At 48.2% G+C, this 23,446-nt stretch overlaps 1 protein-coding gene across 1 annotated transcript; it reads right to left on the bottom strand.

Annotated features, from left to right (window-relative positions):
- Positions 1 to 137: 137 nt before the first annotated feature.
- CERS1 (ceramide synthase 1) lies at positions 138 to 22,612 on the bottom strand (the record flags this gene model as incomplete). Its single annotated transcript, XM_081895793.1, has 7 exons — positions 138 to 834; positions 2,099 to 2,232; positions 3,375 to 3,522; positions 3,854 to 4,015; positions 5,746 to 5,926; positions 8,995 to 9,154; positions 22,394 to 22,612. 7 exons carry the CDS (start codon positions 22,610 to 22,612, stop codon positions 792 to 794), a joined length of 1,047 nt encoding a protein of 348 aa, XP_081751919.1. The 3' UTR covers positions 138 to 791.
- Positions 22,613 to 23,446: the final 834 nt, after the last annotated feature.

Genomic DNA, 23,446 nt, shown 5'->3' with positions numbered 1-23,446 from the left:
CCTGGCGCCCTGTTTTTTCATCACAAACATTTTAGATATAAAAACAGGCAGCCGATTTCACCATCATCTCCCCCCACCCGTCCTCTGCCCTTACAAACAGAATATTTTAAAAGTCTGTTTTCAGAAACTAATGGAAAAAAGCACACACCCCCTGAGACAGGTCCAAACACCCTTTCCCCCTGCTTCTAACGATACCCAGTAAAATATATATTTTAAAAAGGCGGGGTGTGCGTGCTTGCAAGGCAAGGAATAAAGTGCCGCAGAGCATTGTGGGATAGCCGTCCCCAGGTGAACACCACCACCCCTCCTGTCAACCCATTCACATGTGTGATTCCTCGCCCCCTCAATCTGATCGGCCACTCGCTTCGCTTAACCAGTCAGGGCTCTGGAGAACGAGGAGGGTGGGGAAAGCTGTTGCATCCTCTCGGGGGCCACCCCAAAGAAGGCTGCGCAGGGCATAGCTGGTCTTTACAAGGGGGCGATGGCGGAGGGGGGACTTTTGCTGCTCCCTTGGTGGGTCTCTCCGCTGGGCATGCCGCATCCACCCCAGGTTTGTGAAAAAGGCCCCTTTTCAATCCACTCCGTGGGCGTCCTTACTGTCAGCGCCAACTCTGGCCAAATGCAAGAGTTTTTTTAAAAAACAATGCAACCGCCAGTGAGTTTCCTGCAGACTCTTTCCCCCTCCCCACCCCACAGCTCTAGGTATCAAGATGGAGGGGTGGGGGCGGGCTCTTCTCTGGGTTGCCAAACAAGCTGGGGGTCCTTGCCAGCAGAGATCCAGCGGGTGCCGTCTACAACCGCTTGTCTTTCACGAGTCCGTTCTTTAAATGTTTCCTGTGGAAGAGAGAGCAAGAGAATCGTTGACACAGAGCTGAACCCCCTGGAATTAATGGGCCTAAGTCAGCCCTGTCAAAAGAAGGGAAGACTAGCCTGCCGGATCAGGCCAAGGGGGCCCCTCTGCTCCAGCAGCCAGCCAGACGCCTGTTGTGGGAAATGGGCAAGCAGGATTGGAACCCCAGAGCCCTTTCCCACAACAGCATCTGGGATGCAGAAAGATTTCTCCCTCTGAGCATCACCCTATTGGCTAGTGGCCATTCCTCTGTGAGTTCATCCAATCCTCTTTTGAAGCCAGCCAGGTTGGTGGTCATACTGCCTCCTGTGGCAAGGAGTTCCATAGTTTAACTAGGTGCTGAATCTCCCAGCCTTCAGCTTCATTAGATACTCCCAAGCTGCAGCTTTAGGGAAAAAGGTCTTTCTCTATGCCATGCATCATTTTTTAATATCAAGCTACTTCTTATTCACCTTTTCTCGAATCGAAAAAGCCCTAAACACTGCAACCTTGCCTCATAGGGGAGCCAATCCACCCCCTTGAGGGAAAGGGCCCTTTTCTGCCCATTCATTTCAATAGGACTACTCTGAGTAAGACTAATGTAAGGACACACACCTATGCTTCCGTATAGCAACCTTCCAGAGGCTTTAGTACAGCTTTTGTGTGTTTTAAATTTATGTGACAACACTGAGCTTTATAATCCCGTGGCTGCAATTTACTCAGCGTGCTAAAATTACAAACCACTTTGCGAAGCTTACACTCCAAAAACCCAACTGGGAATAGCTGAAACTAAAATTCAGATAAAAAATATGCATTTGTTAAACCCTTAATAGTGGGTCGCCACACTCCCCTGGCCTGGCCCTGCCTCCCCCTGGAAAAAACACCCCACTCCTTTCAATGCCAAAGAGCTGAATGGAACATCCACGTTCAGACACAGTCTACCTCAGAGTGGTTTACATGCTCCGCTTCTGGGCTTCAAACTAACAGAATGATGCCCACGGCGAAGGGTTTCATCCAACAAGACAATTCTTGTGGAGGATAGTTGTATCAAAAGAACTCCACACCCAGGAGCAAACTATTCCTGAATACTGGGGGGGGGGGGCTGTTGCCGGGGGGGCAGCTAAACATCTTGGAGAGGGTGGGTGCTTTTGCACTCCACTCGCAGGGTTTCCAGAAGAGCGTGGCTGTCCACTGACGGAAGCAGGGAAGCCAGGCGAAGTGAATGTTGGTGCAAATTTGATTTTCTTCCTCCCTCCCTGGCACACTAACCCTTCCTTCCAGCAGCTGGGGGTGTGAAACTCCCGGTCTCTCTTCTTGCAGGCTGCGTCAACATCATATTCCCGGACGTCGTTCACTTCCCGAACTTGCCCCAGCAAGACCTTCACTACGAAGAGGATGATGTACTGCAAAGAGGAAGGGAGAGGGGGCAATCATAGAAATGTAGAGTTGGAAGGGAACCCCAAGGGTCATCTAGCCCATCCCCTTGCAATCCAGGAATCTTTTGCCCAACATGGGGCTCAAACTCATGATCCTGAAATTAAGAACCCCATTCCCTGCTCCCCACGATGCTTTGCACTACATTACCCAGCCCCCCACTTTCCTGAGAACCTGGTTCATCCCAGCCAGGGTGACATGGGCCTAAGCTGGCCTGCACTCCCATGATAAAAACATAATAAAATAGCCATTATGATAACAGTCCTCTTCCCCCACACTTTCACAGGCAATAGATTATTGAATAGCCTTGGCCTGGGTAAAGAGGAATGTTTTTGCCTGGCGCCTAAAGACATGTAATGATGGCTCCAGGCGAACCTCTGGGGAGGGCACCCCACATTTACTATGTAAGTAAAGCCAACTTTTACTTTTTCACAAAGCAATGTGTGTGGCTGTTCTTTCTAAGGGGGAGGAAAACGGCAATACCAGGCAAAATCCAGTCTGTCTTAAAGCATCCTGGATTTTTTAAATAAAAAATCTTATTTATTAATTTTTCACATAAAAGAAATCTTTACATATTTTAATATAATCCATAAATTACTTTATCTGTTGACTTCCATTTCCATGGTTTTCATATTTACCCTTAAATGCTGCATATTTTGCCTATACTATTCAATACACACATTTTTACGTATTTATCTTTATAATTTGTGCTGTCACTCATATTTCAAGTCCTGGTCATCTCACAAGGCATTTTTCATCATTTTGATCTCTAATCTTTGCTTTGCTGTTAATTTTGCCAGTTGCACGTACTCCATCATTTTCAAAAGCCAATCTTCATTTGTTGAAGGATTGGGAAGACGAACAAAGCATCCTGGACTATTGTTTCTAGACGGTTAAACCAACCTTGCCTTAGCTTCCAAGTTTATCCTGCAAGGACAGTCCTCTGCTGACTTCACTCACGTGAGCAAGGAAAGGTAATAACTAAACAATATATCCTCTCCTAGTATCTAAATCCTTTCCTACAGAAGTGAGGCTGGTGAGGCCTGTCAGCTGGAGGTTCCCAACTCCTGCATTCCTGCAGGACAAGGCGACGGTGAGGCTCGCTACTCACCAGAAACCAGTAGATGTTCATCAGAGTCAGGACGAAGAGCAAAGCATTGAAAAAGAAGTAGAAGGGAATGTCCGGGACAGTCTGGAGGCTGGTGTGGCAGGTGGCGTAGAGCACTTTGAGAGGGAACCAGTACAAGCGGAACCAGAACCTGCGGGGACAAGGGACCTGGTCTAGGAGGACTAGAATCTTTATGTTCGTTCACTTAATAAAATCTATATATGGTTTGATTGTAAAAGATAATAATAACCTCAAAGCGATTTACAATTTTGGAAAACTTTTCACACAAGAGCAGTCTATCTGAACAGCAAAATACTGGGATTGCAGCACCACAGTGATTTATTTTAGCCACAACCGAACAACAATTTGTAATATGCCTTCCTGCTGGGTTTTCTTTTTGAGGGTGTGGGGTGGAGTTTGCAGAACCGCCCTCCCTCAGAATGGGCTGCACATGTGCGGAGTTTGAGGGCAGCCAAACTCACCAGCTTACGCTGAAGGAGACGCAACCGGCGTTCGAGATCAAATCATTCAGACGATGGTAGACCCCGCCCCGATATTTGAAGTAGACGTTGAGCTTTGTGAACTCCAGTTGAACGTCGCTGATGTCGTGAAGGAAGAGGACGAGGATTCCCACATTGTGGTACCTGAAGGCAACGTTGCCAGGAGGAGAGGATACAAGCACAGGTGAGCCACAGCACAACCCTTGACGCACACCTGGGTTCGATTAACGGCATGTAGAGTTTAAGTGCATATACTGCACAGAGAATTTCTGCCCGAGACGTCTGCAAAAGCCACAGTGCCGCCCAAAACAAGAATCATAGAATCGTAGAGTTGAAAGGTAACCAAGGGTCATCTAGTCCCACCCCTGCAACCAGCGCACTGAACGTCCCGCCATAAATTATGTGGTGTGGCAGCATCCTCAGTCTCCACAGTGCTTTGCGGAGGAAATATTACATCTCCAGTCAACACTGAAGCTGGCACCAGCTGATTTCCAAATAATCACCTGGAGACTCTCCAAGTAGCCGGTGGTGTCTAGAATGAACCTCACCTTTTTCTGGTGAGTAATCTACTTTTGAATCTGGAACATGGAAGAAGCTGGTGCCAAGCGCCTTGCTCTGCTTCCCTCGGGACCTCAACAATGTCGAGGCAACACAATGACCAGACAATCTTTATAGAATTCCTTCAAACCATAGCAAGTTCAAAATGAAATCTTTAGTCTCAAAGTCTCTGAAAATCTTTAAAGGCCGCCCCGTCAGCGAGGCCAAGAGGGGGGTCTTGTTGTCTGGGCAGACCAGGACCTCCAGACACGCTGCCCAGTCACTTTGGAGCAGCACCTCAGGCGGTTTTCTGCAGCCACAGCGGTTTCACTTCAGCACCAGAGGTGCACTCCATTGTCTCTCGAGATGGACGGGTGCCAACAATAATTTTTTAAAAAACAAGCTGGTGGGAAAGGCCCTTCTCTGCCCAAGACCCCACAGAGCCTCTACTGGGCTTGGTATTCCTATAAGTAGTCTGTACTAGTGCAATGCGGCACCCTATGCTCCTATTTCAGGCGATGAGGACCAGTGTGGAAAACTCAGGTGTATAAGCCAGGGACCAAATGGCTCCTTAAGCCAAGGTTACAGTCGCCAAAATGGAATGCCTAGTGGACATTGTGGAGCAAGTCTTATTTTCCAAATGATGGACTGACTGCAAATGAGTCTCAGTTAAACATCCGCCTAGTTCAGAGGACAACCTTGAGCTAAGATAAGAGCTTTGAGAACTTAAAGAAGAAAAGTCCCTTTTCCACATAACTATTAGCCCATTCCAACCTCTTTTTCTTTACGCTGACTGCTCCTGCTCAGGCTGCACAAAGAAAGCATTTTGGTTCCTGAGATTCTTTCTGATAGCGCAGATAAAATATAATGGATAGAATTATACCGAATGGGGTATTAGTGTGTGAAAACAGCCCAGATCCGAGGCTCTCCAGGCATGCACCTCCCCATCCTGGCCCCCAGGCAACTCCACTTGGTCGCAAGGGGTGAGATGCCAGGGGCAAAATGTGCTTGGAGCCTGGCTAATTTCAAACACTGAGGACTAGAATCGTACTTGACCCTGCGGGGAAGGACCAGAGTTTGGTGGCCTTAAACATGCTCTAAGCACAGAGGACCCAAGCTTCAATCTCCAACGGCATCTGCAGGTAGGGCTGGGTGCGACCCCCAAGCCTGGAACCCTGGAGTCAGTGCAGGCAATGCTGAACTAGAGGGACCTTAGTCTGGTTGGGAACCCAGGACTTGGTGCATGCACAGAGTGCGCTCTGCCACCAAGCGGAGGTGTAGCCAGGCAGGAAACAAGGAGGGAGGGAAGGAGGGAGCGTGTGCGGAGGGAGACGCACCTGAACATGTAAGAGAAGGTAATGAGCATGAGGGCCACCACGTGGTGGACGAGCATGACGATCGAGTCCCTGCGCCAAGCGTCCATGTAGAACGTGGCATAGATGGAGTGGCCGTAGAAGCTGCCTTGCATCAGGTAGGCCATGGCAATGTCTGGCGGGACCTCCATGCCCCTCTTCCAGCCTGGGAAGCCGCAAAGGAGAAGGGAGAAAGCAAAGTCAGTGAATCATAGAAGGGACCCCCAAGGGTCATCTAGCCCCCCCCCCCCCGCAGTGCAAGAATCAATTATTATTCTAGCTGCCATGGAGAATTTGATCTCACATCTACAGCCCCCTACCAGCTGGGCCAAGGGCTGTGGGAAGCTTGCAAAGCAGGACCAAGGGGCAAGAATAATACAATCAAAGAATTGCAGAGGTGGGAGGGACCCCGAGGGCCATCCAGTCCACCCCCCTGGAATGCAGGAATCTCAGCTAAAGCATCCTTGACAGATGGCCATCCAACCTCTGCTTAAAAACCTCCAAGGAAGGAGAGGCCACAATCTCCTGAGGGAGATCGTTCCACTGTTGAACAGCTCTTACTGTCAGAAAGTTTTTCCTGTTTTTGCTGTCAGAATCTCCTTTCTTGTAACTGGAAACCATGGGTTCGAGTCCTACCCTCCAGAGCAGGAGAAAACAAGCTTGCTCTATCTTCCATGTGGCAGCTCTTCAGATATTGGAAGATGGCTCTCCTCTCTCCCCTCAGTTTCCTCTTCACCTGGCTAAACATACCCAGCTCCTTCAACCATTCCTCATCAGGCTTGGTTTCCAGACCCCTGAACATCTCCTTCGCCCTCCTCTGCACATATTCCATCTTGTCAACATCCTTCTTAAATTGTGGCGCCCAGAGCTGGACACAGGACTCCAGGTGGGGTCTGACCAGGGCAGAAGAGAGCCTTCCCCTTGGTCAGCCTGCTGGGAGCCAAAACAATTCAAGGGACAGAGTTGCCACACACCCCAGATCCACTCTCACCCCATCAGGAACCCCAGATGCCCCAGAATCCTGCAGTCATACCAACAAAGAAAAAACAAAGCGTGCTAGCTAGTGGGCATCCTGAATGGACATTCCAGGCTGTGACCACAAGGGGGCATTGCTGCAAAAAAATGAATTCAGATTAATTCACTTTTGGGTCCTATCCTATCCCCAGAGACACCTGTGATTTTGCAGCTGCAGAAATGCAGTCACCTGCATTATCTATTTTGCAAAAGACAAAGGGAAAAAAGAGGCTCATTGGGCAGTTAAGTAAGGGAAAACATCTAGTGAAAGTGAACTATTAGGTTTTCATACATGCAGAAGGAAGGAAGGGAAGTTTATTTTAGAAATAATAATTGTTGAACTATTGTGGATTGACAATTTGATGAGCAGCCTCACTTGTAGATATTGGAAATGTTAAAATATTGTACGTGCAGGAATTGGCAAGTGGACAGCTGATGGTTCAGGGGAAAAAAGTTAAAAGCAACAAAAAAATTGTAATATAAGATTAATTCTAGAGAATGGAAGGTGACTCAGAAATAACTCGGAAAATAATGCAGCAACAAAAAGAAATTATGGGCACATTGAGGACAGAATGTGGGAGGCCAGTTTTTGGAAAAATTGTATTAAATTTGCTTTGAGTTGTTAAAATTTGGAAAATCAATAAATATGATCTAGCAAAAAAAAAGAGGCCCTCGTTTATTTTCTTTCAAGGACCAGAGTGTTGTGTGCAGAAGGTTCCAGGTTTAAGCCTCGATGGTATCTCTGTGTAGGGGAAGGAAACCCCAGAGAAGCTGCTGCTGCTGCTGCTGCTGCTGCTGCTGCTGCTGCTGCTGCCAGCCAGTGTGGACAGTCATGGGCTGAAGGAAGGAAGAGCTTCCTTTGTTCCCATGACATCAGCTCTTCATTCATAACCTTGAGGACTAGCACCCTGTCTTAATTTTAGGGGAGGGGTGATAGCTTAGTGGCACAGTTCCTGCTGCCAAAAGCAGGCGGGGCAACAAATGAAACTTTTGCCAAGTTTCTTCACACACGGAGCGAGAGACTCAGCAACGTCCATCCAGGGAAGCCGAGAGGCATCACTGGAGTTGAAGGAGACATGCAGGTTCAACTGGCAGCTGTCCTGTATAATACAGGAGTGCCACGTATTTCAATCTAAAATGCTATGTCCTGTATTGATACAGTTTTGCCCTCTATTCCAGGTCTTCTCTCTCTCTCTCTGCCAAATTAGGGATCCTCTCCCAATGCATCTTTGAAAGGCAAGTGAAAGGTCACGTTTTTAAGCTCTGGGTAGCCAAGCACAGACAAGATTCACAAACGTCCTTGTCAAATTCTGGAGGGGCCATCCTGTGTGGCTGCAATAGCAGACCCTCCCCGTGCCCCTATTTTCCAGGGACAGTCCCAGGTTCACAGAAGCCACCCCAGTTTCTGATTTGATCCCGAAATGTCCCACTTTTCCTCAGGACGTCCCCATTTTCATCGGGAAAATGTTGGAGGATCTGGATAATAGGATATTCCTATTTTCATCGGAGAAAATTAATGTTGGCGGGTAAGCAGTAGATTGTAATGGATTGCTCTGAAGTCACTTCAGCACCAGATTAAAAAAAAAATGCCCAACCACCCCGCCCTGTCCTGTATTTTGCCAGGACAAAGGTGGCAACCTGAATCTCCGTAGAGGATAGCTGCCTATTTCTGCATTGCAGGGGGTTGGACTAGATGGTCCTCAGGGTCCCTTCCAACTCTCCAATACTATGATTCTACGTCCAGTCTGGCGAAAACACCCAGGGGGGGGAGTGAGGTGAGGGGGTGGCCTGGCAAGAGTCTCAAGGGTTGGACAGAGAGGTTTCATAGAATCATAGAATCCTAGAGTTGGAAGAGACCACAAGGGCCATTGAGTCCAACCCCCTGCCAAGCAGGAAACACCATCAGAGCACTCCTGACATATGGTTGTCAAGCCTCTGCTTAAAGACCTCCAAAGAAGGAGACTCCACCACACTCCTTGGCAACAAATTCCACTGTCAAACAGCTCTTACTGTCAGGAAGTTCTTCCTAATGTTTAGGCGGAATCTTCTTTCTTGTACTTTGGATCCATTGCTCCGTGTCCGCTTCTCTGGAGCAGCAGAAAACAACCTTTCTCCCTCCGAGGTTTGCAGGGCCTGAGCTACCCTGTTCTAATGGGAAAAGGTTTTGCAAGAGGGAAGCCCCTGCCCAAATCTTGACTTGACCTGCGCTGCTTACCGTACCATAAAAGACGGAAGGAGGGTCGTGGAAAAAGGGGTATCCAGCGAAGAAGAGCAGGTAGGCGCCGTACGACCAGGAGAGGGTGTAGAAGGCCAGCTTCCAGGCACTCTCGGGCATCTTGGCAGCATCCTTGGGGGGCAGCTGGCACCACTCAGCAAAGGGCTGGCAGAGAGAAGAAAGGATAGGCCGTTAATGGAGTGAGGTGGAATCCTGACAAGACAGAAGTGCTGCTTCTAGGGGACAGGGGGGTGGGACTCCCTGGTCCTGAATGGGGTAACTGTGCCCCTGAAGCATCAGGTGCGCAGCCTGGGGGTCATTTTGGACTCATAGATGTCCATGGAGGCGCAGGTCAATTCTGCGTCCAGGGCTGCAGCCAACCCTTCTGCAGTGCAAGAATCTCAACAAATGCATCCACAAGAGATGGCCACCCAACCCCTACTTAAAACCTTCCCATTCCCTACTGAAACTAAGAGGTGGAGGAATGAGTCTGTTTAGAAAAGGCCTTCCCTCCTGAGAGATGGAAATGCCTCTTTTTTTGCATCAGAGATGAGGCACTCTTATCGCTCCAGGTATCGGTAAAGGTAAAGGACCCCAGGCAGTTAGGTCCAGTCAAATTCCACTATGGGGTGAGGCGCTCATCTCCACATTTGGACCGAAGGAGTCGGTGTTCATCTGCAGCTTTCCGGGTCATGTGGCCAGCAGGACTAAACCGCTTCTGGCACAACGGGACACCCTGACGGAAACCAAAGTGCACAGAACCGCCGTTTACCTTCACGCCGCAGCGGGAAGTATTTATCTACTTGCACTGGTGTGCTTTCAAACTGCTAGGTTGGCAGAAGCTGGGACAATGGGAGCTCACCCCATTGCATGGATTTAAACTGCCAACCTTAAGGGGCTCAGTGGTTTAGACCACAGCGCCACCTGCGTCCCTCTAGTTGCTAGCAGATATCACTAGAGAGATGATGGGGAACCCACATTGCCGGATTTATGTATAAGCTAAACAAGCTACTGTATAGCTTAGGGCCCCACTATCTTGGGGGGCCCAAAAAAACTTAAAGGAAAAAACTGGGTGTACATTTCTACAATACAGTATAAGATAAAAAACAAATAAAACCTACATACAGCAACAGCGTTTTGTGTTGTGTAGGCTCCTATGATGTAAGTCATGGGCCAGCCTGCTCCCTAAAATATCACTCGTTAGATACCTATTAGGTCTATAAATTACCATATAGCATATATTCAACACAAAAAATAGCGACAATTTGTTGTTGACAAAGGACAGCTGGACATATAAAGGGCCCCATTACCTTCAGTATCTTAGGGCCTCATCAAACCTAAATCTGGCCCTGGGAACCCGCAATTTACAGAAGGCGTCCCAGCCTCTGATTTGATCCCGGAATGTTCTGCTTTTCCCCAGGACGTCCCTATTTTCACTGGAGAAAATTAATGTTGGAGGCTATGGAAGAATGAAGGCCTCTCTTTCAAAGAGATAAGAGATTCCCTCCAGAGATACGGGGAAGGCCTCTTCTCAGATCAGAGACAGGGGAACCTAAATCCTGCCAAATGTTGTTGAGGCTCCAAATGCAACCAGCATGCCCAATGGACAGGGCAAATTGTAGCCCAGCAACATTTGGGGAGCCACAGGTCAGTTTGATTTATTTTTTGGGCAGTGGGAGGGGGAGCATGTAAGCTGTTCCTCCGATCCCTGATTTTGCCACAGCAGGGCTTGTTGTGGCTCCGGCTGTGACCTGATCACCCCAGCAGCTGAGATCTTAATATAGCATTCCCAAGCAGGGAGCCCGTCTCAAAAGCTGCTGAGGTTGTGGCCTCTGTTTCACGGTCAGGTTTTTTTTTCTTTCCAGTTTCCACCTCCTCAAATTTCCCTCTGCTTTTCCGGCTCCCTTGTGTTGCACGAGCCCCTGGCAGGGTTCCTGCCCTGCAAAGATGCCCAGGAAGGGGAGACAAAGCAGGAGATGCGCTCGCAGGCACCCAGAAGAAGCCGAAGGCCAGAAGAGTCAGGGCTAAAGCTGGGCAATATCTGGTTTTCAATATCACAACATATCACCAGCTAACATCACAATATATTAATATATCATGATGTCTGAAATAAGCATGGACTTCAAATCAGCAATCCACAAATACAACCCACCCCTCCCGCTATTTTTCATACACAAAAGTCTGATTAGTAATAATAAAAAAACCGTCTCCCTTTTTTATTATACTATTTTGTTGTAAACGATTGGCTTCCTTCTCCAGACTGTGGAGCCTTCCAGAAAGAATAATAGAATTGCAGAGTTGGAAGGGATCCCAAAAAAACATCTAGCCGAAGCCCCAATCTTGATGGACTCCTCATCATGAATCTGGTAAATCTTTCAAGGGGCCACAAGACCCTCCATGACACCAATCCACTTAGAAATGGCACGTTTTGCCCAGGCTCCTCAGATGCAAAGGCCCCAAAGGAATCAATGGGGCTTCCTGCCAGGTTAGGGTCTCCTCAGAGGTTGGTCTCTCCTTCCTTGGAGGTTTTCCAGCAGAGGCTGGGTGTCCATCTGTCTGTCAGGGATGCTTTAGCTGGGATTCCTGCATTGCAGGGGGTTGGACTAGATGACCCTGGGGGTCCCTTCCAACTCTACAATTCTATGATTCTATGAAATTCCACTTAGAGAACAACCCATTGAAATGACTGGATCCAAGTTTGACACACCCTTTAATTTCATTTTTTTATATATACACATTTTTATTAGTTTTTTAACATATCATTTCTGATAATTATCTTCTTATCTTATACAATATATATATAAGATAACTTCTTATCTTATACAATATTTTAGACTTCTGTCCTCTAATGATTTTCTGTTCTTTATCATTTATTCTGCATTTCTTAATTTTTCTATTACTCTTAATTATCTTTAACGAATAATTCTCCTCATAGTCCTTCTTGCAATATTTCAAATAGTCCTCCATACAGAACTTCTTGCAGTCCTACTAGCGTAATCTTTTCATTACTATTCCTTTTCAAAAAGTTTGTATATTTACTCCAGTCTTCTAAGAATCTCTGGTCCCACAGGTTTCGAATCCTTCCTGTTAATTTATCCAGTTCTGCAGAGTCCATCAATTTCATCCACCATTCTTCTTTCGTCGGTAATTCTTCTTGCTTCCATTTTTGTGCCAGCGATGTTCTTGCTGCCGACACACCCTTTAATTTCAATGGGCCTGCTCTGAGTAGGACTATTACTAGATGCAACCCAGTTAAACACATTTTGCCCTAAGGTTAAGCAAGTTTTGCTTTGGGGGAAGGCAGGGCTTCTTCCATCAAATTGTGCGAGAGAGAAATTAATTGATGTTATTCTCTCCCCCCCCCCCTTATCTTTCTCTCCAAACGCTGGATGTCCAGCCAGGCCCTTTAAAAAAAGAAAGACCAAATGCTTTGGCTCATTTTGGATGTAGGTGAGCCAGAAGGCAGCCCAGTGTCAGTACGTGGGGCTGTGGTGGTGAACCCTCCCAGAGCAAGTTCTCTGCCTGACCTGCGTCTGCAAAGCCTGCCTTCTTACGCAAGAGACAGACACCACCATCCAAGGCATCCTCTTCCAAGTGCGGTCCCCGGTTGCCCCTAGCAACAGAGGTCTTCCTGTGCTGGTTGCCCTGGCAACAGCAGCTGGCTGGCAGCCAGGGGACCAGACTGCTGTCATTCATGTATCCTACCCTATACTTATTTTAAAAAATGAGAGCGAGGAGCAGGAGGAGGAGAAATTATTGATGCCTGAGGCTAGAGTGCAGCTCTCTCCCCAGGGGCAGGAGAAAGCCCAGTCTTGGGAGGTTATTTTTTGCAATTAAGGATGGGAATATATGAAACAATTCTGAGGAAACAGCCATCTGCCTGTGACAAATTCTGTTTTTCTCTCTCCCCTCCACCCTCAGTTTTCAGAGGTCTCCCTCCCCTCTCTTTGAGCTTCTGTTCTGGTGCCCCCTAAGTTCTTGAGGTCTAGAAACGTCACCTTTTTATAATCAGTAGCAGCCGTGAGTGCATTTCTATATCTTACCTTTCCTCCCCAAGGGGCTCAAGGATGACACCCCCAACATGTTCCTGTTTTAGTTCCACAACAACCCTGTGAGGCAGGGGAGCCCCAGCCCAACCCAAGGTTTTTTCTTATAAAAGGCTTCATATGAACCCACCTGCCCAGATTTCCTGACACACACACCCTTCATTTCACTTCACCCCTAAACATCTCCCGACCTCAACACAAACTCCCACAGACCTTGCCTCCTTAAATGACACCTTGTTCCCCCTTTATTTCCTGAATTGCAGGGGGTTGGGCTAGATGATCCTTGGGATCTCCCCTGTTCTCCTCACTCTCTAGACTGTTTTTTCCTTGGGGCAAAGACCAGGATTATGAAAATCCGTAAAAAGCACCTGGGTACACCAACGGAGCCCTATAAAATAGGAAGGGGTGGGTTGCTGTCTCTGCAGGTGAACTTGCTAGGCAGCCCTAGATCTGGAAGCAAGCCCACTTTGGGCCTCAGTCTTCCCCATCTGCAGTATGGGCATAAATCATACTCGTCTGTCTCACAGGGTTGCAGCAAAGATTACCTGAAGACGCTGATTTAATTTTAAAATGTATAGGGGAAAGTGTGATTTATTTTTCAGTGTTCAATGCATTAAAATAATGAGGAATACATGTACACACACGCACGCACAGTGACTAACATAACAATGATAGAAGTATATAGCGATGCCTGGCTAGTTCAGTTTGGTTACAGCTGATAATGCCAAGGTCGCCGATTTGATCCCCGTAAGGGACAGCTGCCTATTTCTGCATCACAGGGAGTTGGACTAGATGACCCCCAGGGTCCCTTCCAACTCTGCAGTTCTATGATTCTATATATAACACAATAAATTTTTGATTCAGTTTAAGAGGCAGCTGGAGAAGGCGGAAGCTAAAAATACATAACCTGCTGCAAGACAGCCATCTCCCTTCTTACTGTATGTTAGTCATGATAAGCAAATCTAGATTAGGTAATTAACCACATCTTTCTGCAAATCCACCACAATCTTGGCCAAATGCTGCTTTTACGCTTTAAAAATGGTTTCCCCCCCACAGATGCAGGAACACACACATTTACGTCTTTTTTGGTGTCAGGGAAAAGAAAAGCACACAGACCCTTGATTCTCACAAGCTATTGAAGCCTGATTACTTTTAAACCTAAGTTCTTTGTACTTTGCTGAATTAAACAGAGCTGTTTTAAATATTGCTACCCTCCTGCTCCACAGACAAGGGCTGTCACCCTGGAAGAGTCAAGTGAGAGACATGAATGCACGAAGGCATTTCCTGCTGCCTGGCTGGAGCAGAAGACATTTTAACAGGAGTGGCTGCCTAAGCAGGGCAGATGGTAACACACAACACTGCGGTGTAAAATGCAACCCAGATTAACTTTACACTCCCTGGTCCTTATCACACCTTTGCCCGCCACAACGACACTCCGATCAGGTTCTTTTTCCATTGCCTGCGACAGATCAGATCACTGCCAGAACATAAGATAGCTGCATCGGTTGAGCATGAGACTCTTAATCTCAGGGTCGCGGGTTCGAGTTCTGTGTTGGGCAAAAGTATTCCTGCATTGTGGGGGGTTGGACTAGATGACCCTTGTGGTCTCTTTCAACCAGTGTTTCAACCACTTGAGACCAAGTGAAGATGCTTGGGCTCCAGCATGGCACCTGACATCTCCACCGTCTGGTGGTGCTTGCCTGGAGATCCATGGATCTGGAATAATTTCACCCACTGATACCCCATCCTGTAGAATCTATGTTATCTGCACAATCAGAATGAATTTCAGGAGCCAAAATGCATTTTCTGTGCAGCCTGAGCAGGAGCAGAGAACAGCGTTGTGGTTCATTGTTGTCTCTTGTCTTCACTCCCCCGCCCCCGCCCTGCTCACAGTTGGGAAGGATATCCCTCTGTTGTCTAGAGTCCCACAGGAGCTCGTCCGCCTGGGAAGGGAGCCCACCTAGGAGAAGGAAAACTGTGGTCCTCAACCTCCACTGACGTTTATCTTGGGAGAAGAAAAGGCTCAGGATTCCTCCTCCCTCCACAAATCTGGAGTGGAATCCCTAAGGCAGTCCTTCCGGAAACTCCTCCAGCCACGCAGGTGCCAATCGTCTTGCTCTGCTTTCCTTTGGACCCCCTCAGTGAAGCCGAAAAGGTTGTCTTCTCATCTGAGCGGCCCAGGACCTCCAGACACACTGGGCTTGCACCCAGGGCAGATCGCTTTGGTGCTGCTCACACAGAGGTTTGGCTTCACCCCTGGAGGCACACTCTGTTGTCTCTTGAGACAGACAGATGCCAACAGTATGGGCCTTCCTGTAAAGTCATGCTAAGGTTCTAGTCCTCACGGACCTTTCAAATAGCTATTTTAAGCATAGGAAGCTGCCTCAGACTGAATCAGGGCATTGCTCCATCTCACTCAGTATTACCTACACGGACTGGAAGCTAAACTCCAGATTTTCAAGGAAGGGGACATTCCTGGCCTGGCCTGGTCTTCTTAAGACAACCTCAGCTTCTAAACCAGGGGTCAGCAAACTTTTTCAGCAGGGGGCCGGTCCACTGTCCCTCAGACCTTGTGGGGGGCCAGGCTGTATTTTGGGGGAGGGGGGGATGAGCGAATTCCTATGCCCCACAAATAACCCAGAGGTGCATTTTAAATAAAAGGACACATTCTACTCATGTAAAAACACGCTGATTCCCAGACTGTCTGCGGGCTGGATTTAGAAGGCGATTGGGCCGCATCCGGCCCCCAGACCTTAGTTTGCCTACCCGTGTTTTAAACCCCCCTGATCCACAATCCCTCCCAGGGGAAGCCACAGCAGATCAAAGACCCATTTGCTGAGACAGAGATAGGTCATGGCTGCAAGAAGCCACAACTTGTGCTGACAATTTCTCTCCCCTTGTGGTTTCCTCTGCAGCCTACGCAGAGAGGCTGAAACTACCACGGTCTGGTCTGATCCTGGCAACAACTAAAGCGGAGGGTGGGGTGAGAGAGAGAGCAGCTTTCAGAAAGAGGCAGCAATTTGCTGAGAGATGGGAAGAGAGTCCATTTCACTTTGCTATGTTCCCATCCGGCCTCCCTGGAGGAGAGGAGAAGCTGAAGCCAAGCTGCAGTGTTTGGAAGCGCTGTGTGGTCATCTCAGCGCAACTGCATGTACCATGCAGAAGTGACCTTCCCCAAAACTGATGAGCCCGGCGACACAAAACCCAGATGCAGCCTTGAAGATGGAAGGTTTCTCCCTCTCTTTCTCCGCAGGCCACATAGAAGAGCAAAGAATCACAACTCTATTTTTTATTGGAAAATTAGGAGGCAGTTTTTTAAAAAAATGGGAGGCAACTTTCTAGTCCTCAAGCACAGTGAGATTTGGAGAAGGTGATTAGAAACTGGAGGCAACAGAAGCCAGAGCTGCTGTATCTTTAGTAGCTGCATCAAGGGAGTTTTTAAAGGTTGTGATTGTTACTCAGTATAGACATCTCTATTCTGCAGTCCTCCCCAATTTATTTTATTCTTCTTAACTGCTTGATTGTAGCAAAACCGCTAAGAAGAGGGAATTTTGGCAAGCAGAGATGAGCAAACTCCTCAACCCAAAGCCCTCACCTGGTGTTCTTTAAATTCAGCCCTGCAATGCCAGCTAGAAACTTGATTCCATTTTTAAAAGTGAGAAAGGGGCACATCTGGAAACAAGGGGTGGGATTAAAACTGGCTTTTACTCAGAGTAGGGCTATTGAAATTAACAGACCTAACAGGCATATTCCTTAATTTCACTGTGTCTACTCTGAGCAGGCTGTGTCTACTCTGAGCAGGCTGAGTGTTGAATTCCACCCATGGAGATTAAAATCACCACTGGTAGAATATTATGTCCCATCTCAACCACAGGCAGGTGAAAGCCAAGACTTAAAACTACCTCTGTGCTTTGCAGAAATGGACATTCAGATAATGGCCAAATCATTTCACCTAATGCAAATTTGTCTCATGTAATGCAGTTTTCCTGACTTCCTCAAATATGGTGAGGCAATAAAGTCCCCCCCCCCCCCGCCCCCAGCAGGCAAGTTTCTATTCACAGCTTGGTGAATAAACTTAAAAGTTACAAGTCCACATGCCCACCTATACATCTTTGCAGGTCCTTTTGTAAAGCCAAAGGTGTAGGTGACACAATACTATTGTATATGCTTCACAATAAGTGTGAAAACTTGTGCACACTTTGGTTTCCCGCACGCACGCACACCAACTTGCCTCCATCTCCTCCCCTTGCACCAGACTCTTCCGCAACCCATAGACAACCTCCACTCCTCTGCAGGCACAATGGCAGCCAGGGGCTCATCCCACGCTTTCTGTGACATCACAGAAGTCTTAGCCAATGGCTGCCAGATGCTTCCTCCTCACCCCATACTGCCTTGGGGCTTCCTAACTTCTTTTTTTTAAGCATCTGCACCCAGCCTTTTCTCTCCCCACCCTTTTCCTTCCGCTGTTTTTAACAATAAAAAGAAGAACAAAATGTTTCAACCCCGATCCTTGAAACATGCAGGAGAACATTCCACAGCCCCAAACAAAGGGTTGTTTCAAAATGTTTCCCCTTGACTGCAAGCTTGTCAGTTGTTGCTTCCCTCTTTCTTCCTCCAAGGATCCGGGGGGGCGGTGTACATGGTCCCCCCCCCATTTTATCCTCACGACACCCCTGAGATGCAGGCTAGGCCAAGAGGCAAGGACTGCTCCCCGCAGAGGCACCCAATGAGCTTCACGGCTGATTGTGGGGTTGAACCCTGGTCTCCCAGGTCCTGGTCTGACACCCTAACCCAGAGTTTCCCAAACTTGGGTCTCTGGCTGTTTTTGGACTACAATTCCCATGATCCCTGACCACAGGTCCTGCTAGCTAGGGGTGATGGGAGTTGTAGTCCAAAAACAGCTGGAGAGCTAGGTTTGGGAAACCCTGCTCTAACCACTACACACTGTCTCTGCTGGGAAGGGCCTATTGTTGCCATCCCTGACCACTGGGCATGCTGGCTGGTGGGGGCTGGCAGGAGCTGGGGTCCAGGAACATCCAGAGGGCGCAGCAGTAGCCAACCCCAATCCAGCCAGCAGCAGTTTTCCTCTTCCCCAACATCTGGCTCGCTCCATGGGTGGCTGAATTACAACTCCCAAAGACAGCAGAAGAGCTGTGCAGGATGAGACCCAGGGGGCCCAGCCTCCTGTCCTCAGAACGGCAGACCAGTGAGAGCAGCAGCCTCTTCCCATTCTAAGTTAGACTGCCTCTCTCCATGGAGGCTCCACTGAAGCATCATAAGGAACTAAAAAGAACCCTTTGTGTTTCATAGCAACTGGTATTAAGAGTCACCCTCCGTCGTCTGATCATTGTAACATTTTATCCCTCTCTCAAAATGCCGGAACTCGTGGCCATCCAATGAAGGTTCTCAAGAGAAAAGGAAGTCCTTTGCATGGTTTAAACTATGGAACTCACTGCCACTGGAGGCACCAATGGCCACCAGCTTGGATAGCTTTAAAAGGTAATTGAGCTAATTCATGAATAACAACAACAATAATCATTTTATTATTTGTACCCCGTCCATCTGACTGGGTTGCCCCAGCCACTCTGAGCAGCTTCCAACATACAAAAAAGATTCCCTGCCTTCAGATGTCTTCTAAACATCAGATACCAGTAGTTGTTTATTTCCTTGACATCTGCTGGGAGGGCGTTCCACAGGGCGGGTGCCACCACCGAGAAGGCCCTCTGCCTGGTTCCTTGTAACCTCACTTCTCGCAGGGAGGGAACCGCCAGAAGGCCCTTGGAGCCTCAGTGGATGGACAATGGGGGTGGAGACACTCCTTCAAGTATACTGGCCTGAGGCCATTTAGGCCTTTAAAGGTCAGCACCAACACTTTCATTTGTGCTCGGAAACGTACTGGGAGCCAAGGAAGATCCTTTAGGACCAGTTATATGGTCCCAGTCCCCAGTCTAGTTGCCTCATTCTGAGCTGCAGTTTCTGAGTCACCTTCCAAGGTAGCCCCACGGAGAGCGCATTGCAGTAGTCCAAGCGGGAGATAACCAGAGCATGCACCACCTACAGCTGTGAAAAGTGAGGATACCAGTCTGGCAGCCGCATTCTGGAATGGCTTTTTCTGGCTGCTCCCCATGAAGGATCTGCTCAACCTCTGCAGTTGGGAATGATAATGCCTTCTGAATTTTTACTGCAAAGCACAGGACGGCTGAGCGCTGTGGAGCTCACATTCTGCTTGCAGGATTCCCACAGGTGTCTGATTGGCAGGATGCTGGACCAGGTGGGTCGCTGGCCTGATCCAGGAGGCTCTTCTGAACTTCTTAAGAACCTAAGACTGGGTCCTGCAGCCGTTGGATCAGGTCAGGGTGGGGGAATCTAGTCCAGTATCCTGTTCTCACAACGGTTAACTGGTAAGTGTAAGGAAGCTCTCTACATTCCTGTTTAAACTGGCCCTTTACGCTGAACCATGAGGACTAGATCCTTACCTCTCTTGGCATCTAAAGACAGTAACTCACAGGGAATGGCTGCAACTCAGAACTAGGACACCTGCTTTGCATGCAGAAGGTTCCAGGTTCAATCCCCATCATCTCCTCAACCCCAGAGAGCAGCTAATCAGTGGCGTAGTGTGGGTTGTCAGCACCCAGGGCAAGGCAAGTAATTTGCACCCCCTAACCCGTGGATTTGCGCCCCCTAACCCTAACCCCCAGGTGTTGCGCCCGGTGCGGCCGGGCCCCCCCTGCACCCCCCCATGCTACGCCACTGCAGCTAATAATCAGATACTGAGCTAGATGGCCTGACTCAGCATGAGGGATCGTAGAATCATAGATTTGGAAGGGATCCTGAGGGTCATCTAGTCCAACCCCCTGCAATGCAGGAATCTTTTGCCCAACATGGGGTTCCAACACACGACTCTCAGATTAAGAGTCTCCTGCTCTACCCACTGAGCTATGTTCCTTTCTAAAATCCAAACCAACGATGACATTAGGGAGTATCTTATCAATGTATCCAGTACTTTTGAAAGCTATCAACACGCAATCAAAGCCATTTCGGATTACCTAAAGAAATACTATAGTATGATGAACTCATGAGCAGGATTTGAACTACGAGCAACGGAAGGAATTAGAAATTATTTTATTGTTGTTATAGTGTAAGAGATAGAAGATAGGGCACAGCAGAGGGGGAGAAATAAAAACACAACTGAAATGGGGTGGGAAGTTGACAAAACTAAAGAAAAAATTATTACATATTAGAGTGCATATGTTAAACTTTTGAACATTTAATAAAATATCATTTGGATAAAAGAAGTATTTCAACAAGAGTCTTGGTGGATCAGCAGCTTAAGATGAGTCCACAGGGTGATGCAGCAGCAAAAAAGGCTAATGCTATTCTAGGCTGCATCAACAGACGTCTAGTGTCCAGGTCAAGGGAAGGAATAGTCCCACTCTATTCTGCCTTGGTCAGAATAATGTGTCCAATTTTGGGCACCACAATTTAAGAAGGATATTGAGATGCCTGAATATGTGCAGAGGAGGGCAGCCAAGATGATCAAGGGTCTGGAAACCAAGCCTGATGAGGAGCTGGGTATGTTTAGCCTGGAAAAGAGGAGATGGGAGAGCCATTTTCCTATATCTCAAGGGCTGTCACATGGAAGATGGGCCAATCTTGTTTTCTCCTGCTCTGGAGGGTAGGACTCGAACCAGTGGCTTCAAGTTACAGGAAAGGAGATTCCAACTAAACATTCGGGAAAACTTTATGACTGTAAGAGCCGTTCAGCAGTGGAAGAGACTCCCACGAGAGGTGATGGACTCTCCTTCCTGGGAGGTTTTTAAGCAGAGGTTGGACGGCCATCTGTCCTGAATACTTTAGCTGAGATTCCTGCATGGCAGGGGGTTGGACTAGATGACGCCTGGGGTCCCTTCCAACTCAACAATTCTATGATTCTATTATTCTAACATGAAAAGCTTGAAGGAGAGGAAGAAGAAGAAGAAATTCCTATATGCCCCACTTGTTGTCGTCCCCCCCAAGAGATGCACACATTTATGAGGTGTATATTTCAGAGGGCCCCCCCCCCACTAGTCCCACTGAGTTAGTCACATCCATCCACTTTGGTCAGTCTTCTCTGAGGATGGATCTAACATCAGATACCATCTTCGAATCTGAACACACGCTCCTAAAACTGGGCTTTTTAAAAAGCTAGCCAACCTACAACTAATAAGACTTCTCGTTCCCTGCAAATTTTCCATCCCTGTCTCCCTGCCCCCCAATGGGTACCCAACAACAGGCTTCAGGCCACAAGACCTTGAGGCCCCGTTCCAGCGCCACCTCACAGACAATGCTACATTTTGCTGCAAAAAATGCCATGTCAAGGATGCAGATTTCGCACCCGGCAGGAAGATGTGACGACATGTTTTGACAGAGAGAGAGAGAGAGCGCAATTTTCAAGGCCACCCTGTTCCAAACGGAGTCACCCCAAGAATACAACACAATGACTGATTCCTCCCCACCCTTGGCAATGCAAAGGACCAGACACTTTCACCTGCCCCTCATTGCACCCCCCCCCCCAAATTACAATGGCACATTTCACTTGCCTCTCTGGATATAATGCAAAGACCGTTTTATTCCACCACAGCAAAATAGATTTCTTGGTTGCCCCCCCCCATACACGTACAAACGTAGTTCCCCTCCATGCAGTGATCTGACCAATTTTATGCACTCCATCAATGCACAAATGAGATGCTCCTTTTTCTGGAGGCAAGGCACTGACCCATTTCCACCGTGGATTTCATTTCTCCCACCACACGCACCAGATTCTTCCTCAAAGGTGATGGTTATTAACCCTCCCTGCAGTGCAAACCCATCTCACTCCCCACCGCTGCTCAAAAAGAGGGGCTTTAAATGACCAGTTTTACAGCCCTGAAGTGCAAAATCAGATTCTTCCCCCCTCACCAAAAGAAGACAGTGTGCAATAGCCAATTTGACCCTTGCGGTACAAAGCCATATCATCCCCACGCCAAAAAATGAAAGGACCAGTGCAGCCCTTGCAATGCAAAACCAGCCCCCCCCCCCCAATAAGCCAAGAGCCAATGTAACATTTGCAATGCAAAGTTAATTCCCCCACCCAGACAGGAGAAAGGAGGCCGGCACCGATTTCACTGTTGGAATGCATTGGGAAGCCACCCCCGGCCCAAAATATTAGGCCAGTTTAACCCCTTCAAAGCAAGGCTAGAAGTCACGGGTGGGTTTAACCCCTGCGGTGCAAAACCACGTTAAAAGACGAGTCAAGGACGGGGCCAAGCCGGGTCCCCCCCCCCAAAACAAAGCCCAGGACCAGCTTAACCCCTGCGAGGCCAGCTCGGGAGCCACGAACCCGAAAGAGGCGTCGGGAGGCGGCTCGGCGGGCGACGGTCCAGCCGACGGCGCCCAGCAGGCAGAGCAGCGCCTCGCTCCAGGCCAGCCGCGCGCTCTCGGCCCACGTCCGGCCGGCCAGCTCCCAGCCGCAGCCCGAGCAGCTCCGCAGCGCCCCGGCCAGGCTCGCGTAGCCGCGCCGCACCAGCGCCTCGTAGCCCGGCGCCGCCGCCGCCGCCATCCTCCTCGCCGGCCCCGCCGAGAAGCGCTCCTGCCGCAGCGCCCGCGCGCCCCCGCCAGATGCGCGCAGCTGGAGGGCCGGCCCCGCGCGCCCCCGCCCGCCTCGGGGAGGGAAAGAGGAGCGGCCGGCAGGGGGCGGCGGGCTCGGCAGGTACCTGGGGGTTGGGGCCTTAGAAATGGTCAAAAAAGGTTAATGATATAAAAAAACTATAAAAAAGACCAAATGATCATCCAAATTATTTCTCTTGGATTATGATTTGATATGTTAATTGGATGATTTAATAAAAACGATTTAACAAAAAAATATATGTTAATGATAGCAAATCCCAGGTATCGGTTTCGCAAATTATAGCCCCTCCCAGATACCACCTTCCGTCTAATATTGTTGCAGCCAATCCCAGATCTCTCTCTCAACAATGTTTATTTAAAAATCATTTAAAAGACAGACAGGTGATAGGCATCTGGGAATCGCTAAGATTCATAAAATAGATGCCTGGGATTTATCAATAACAACATACTTTATCCATAGATATCTGGGATTTGATATTCATCTGTCCACAAAATATTTTCTAAATTATATACAGAAGACTTGGATCTCTTTTAAGAATACGTTTCATAAATTATAAGACAAAAATATATCTATCCATTTTATAATCTGTGAAATATTTTGTTGGTAGGTATCAAATCCTAAATATCTAATTACCGTATTTTTTGCTCTATAAGACTCACTTTTTCCCTCCTAAAAAGGGGAAATGTGTGTGCGTCTTATGGAGCGAATGCAGGCTGCGCACCTATCCCAGAAGCCAGAACAGCAAGAGGGATCGCTGCTTTTGCT

This window comes from Podarcis melisellensis (assembly GCF_964234715.1).
Source record: "Podarcis melisellensis genome assembly, chromosome: 18".
In the NCBI taxonomy this organism is placed as follows: domain Eukaryota; kingdom Metazoa; phylum Chordata; class Lepidosauria; order Squamata; family Lacertidae; genus Podarcis; species Podarcis melisellensis.
Note: the sequence above shows the minus strand (reverse complement) of the source record. Positions and strands in the feature narration are given on the sequence as shown.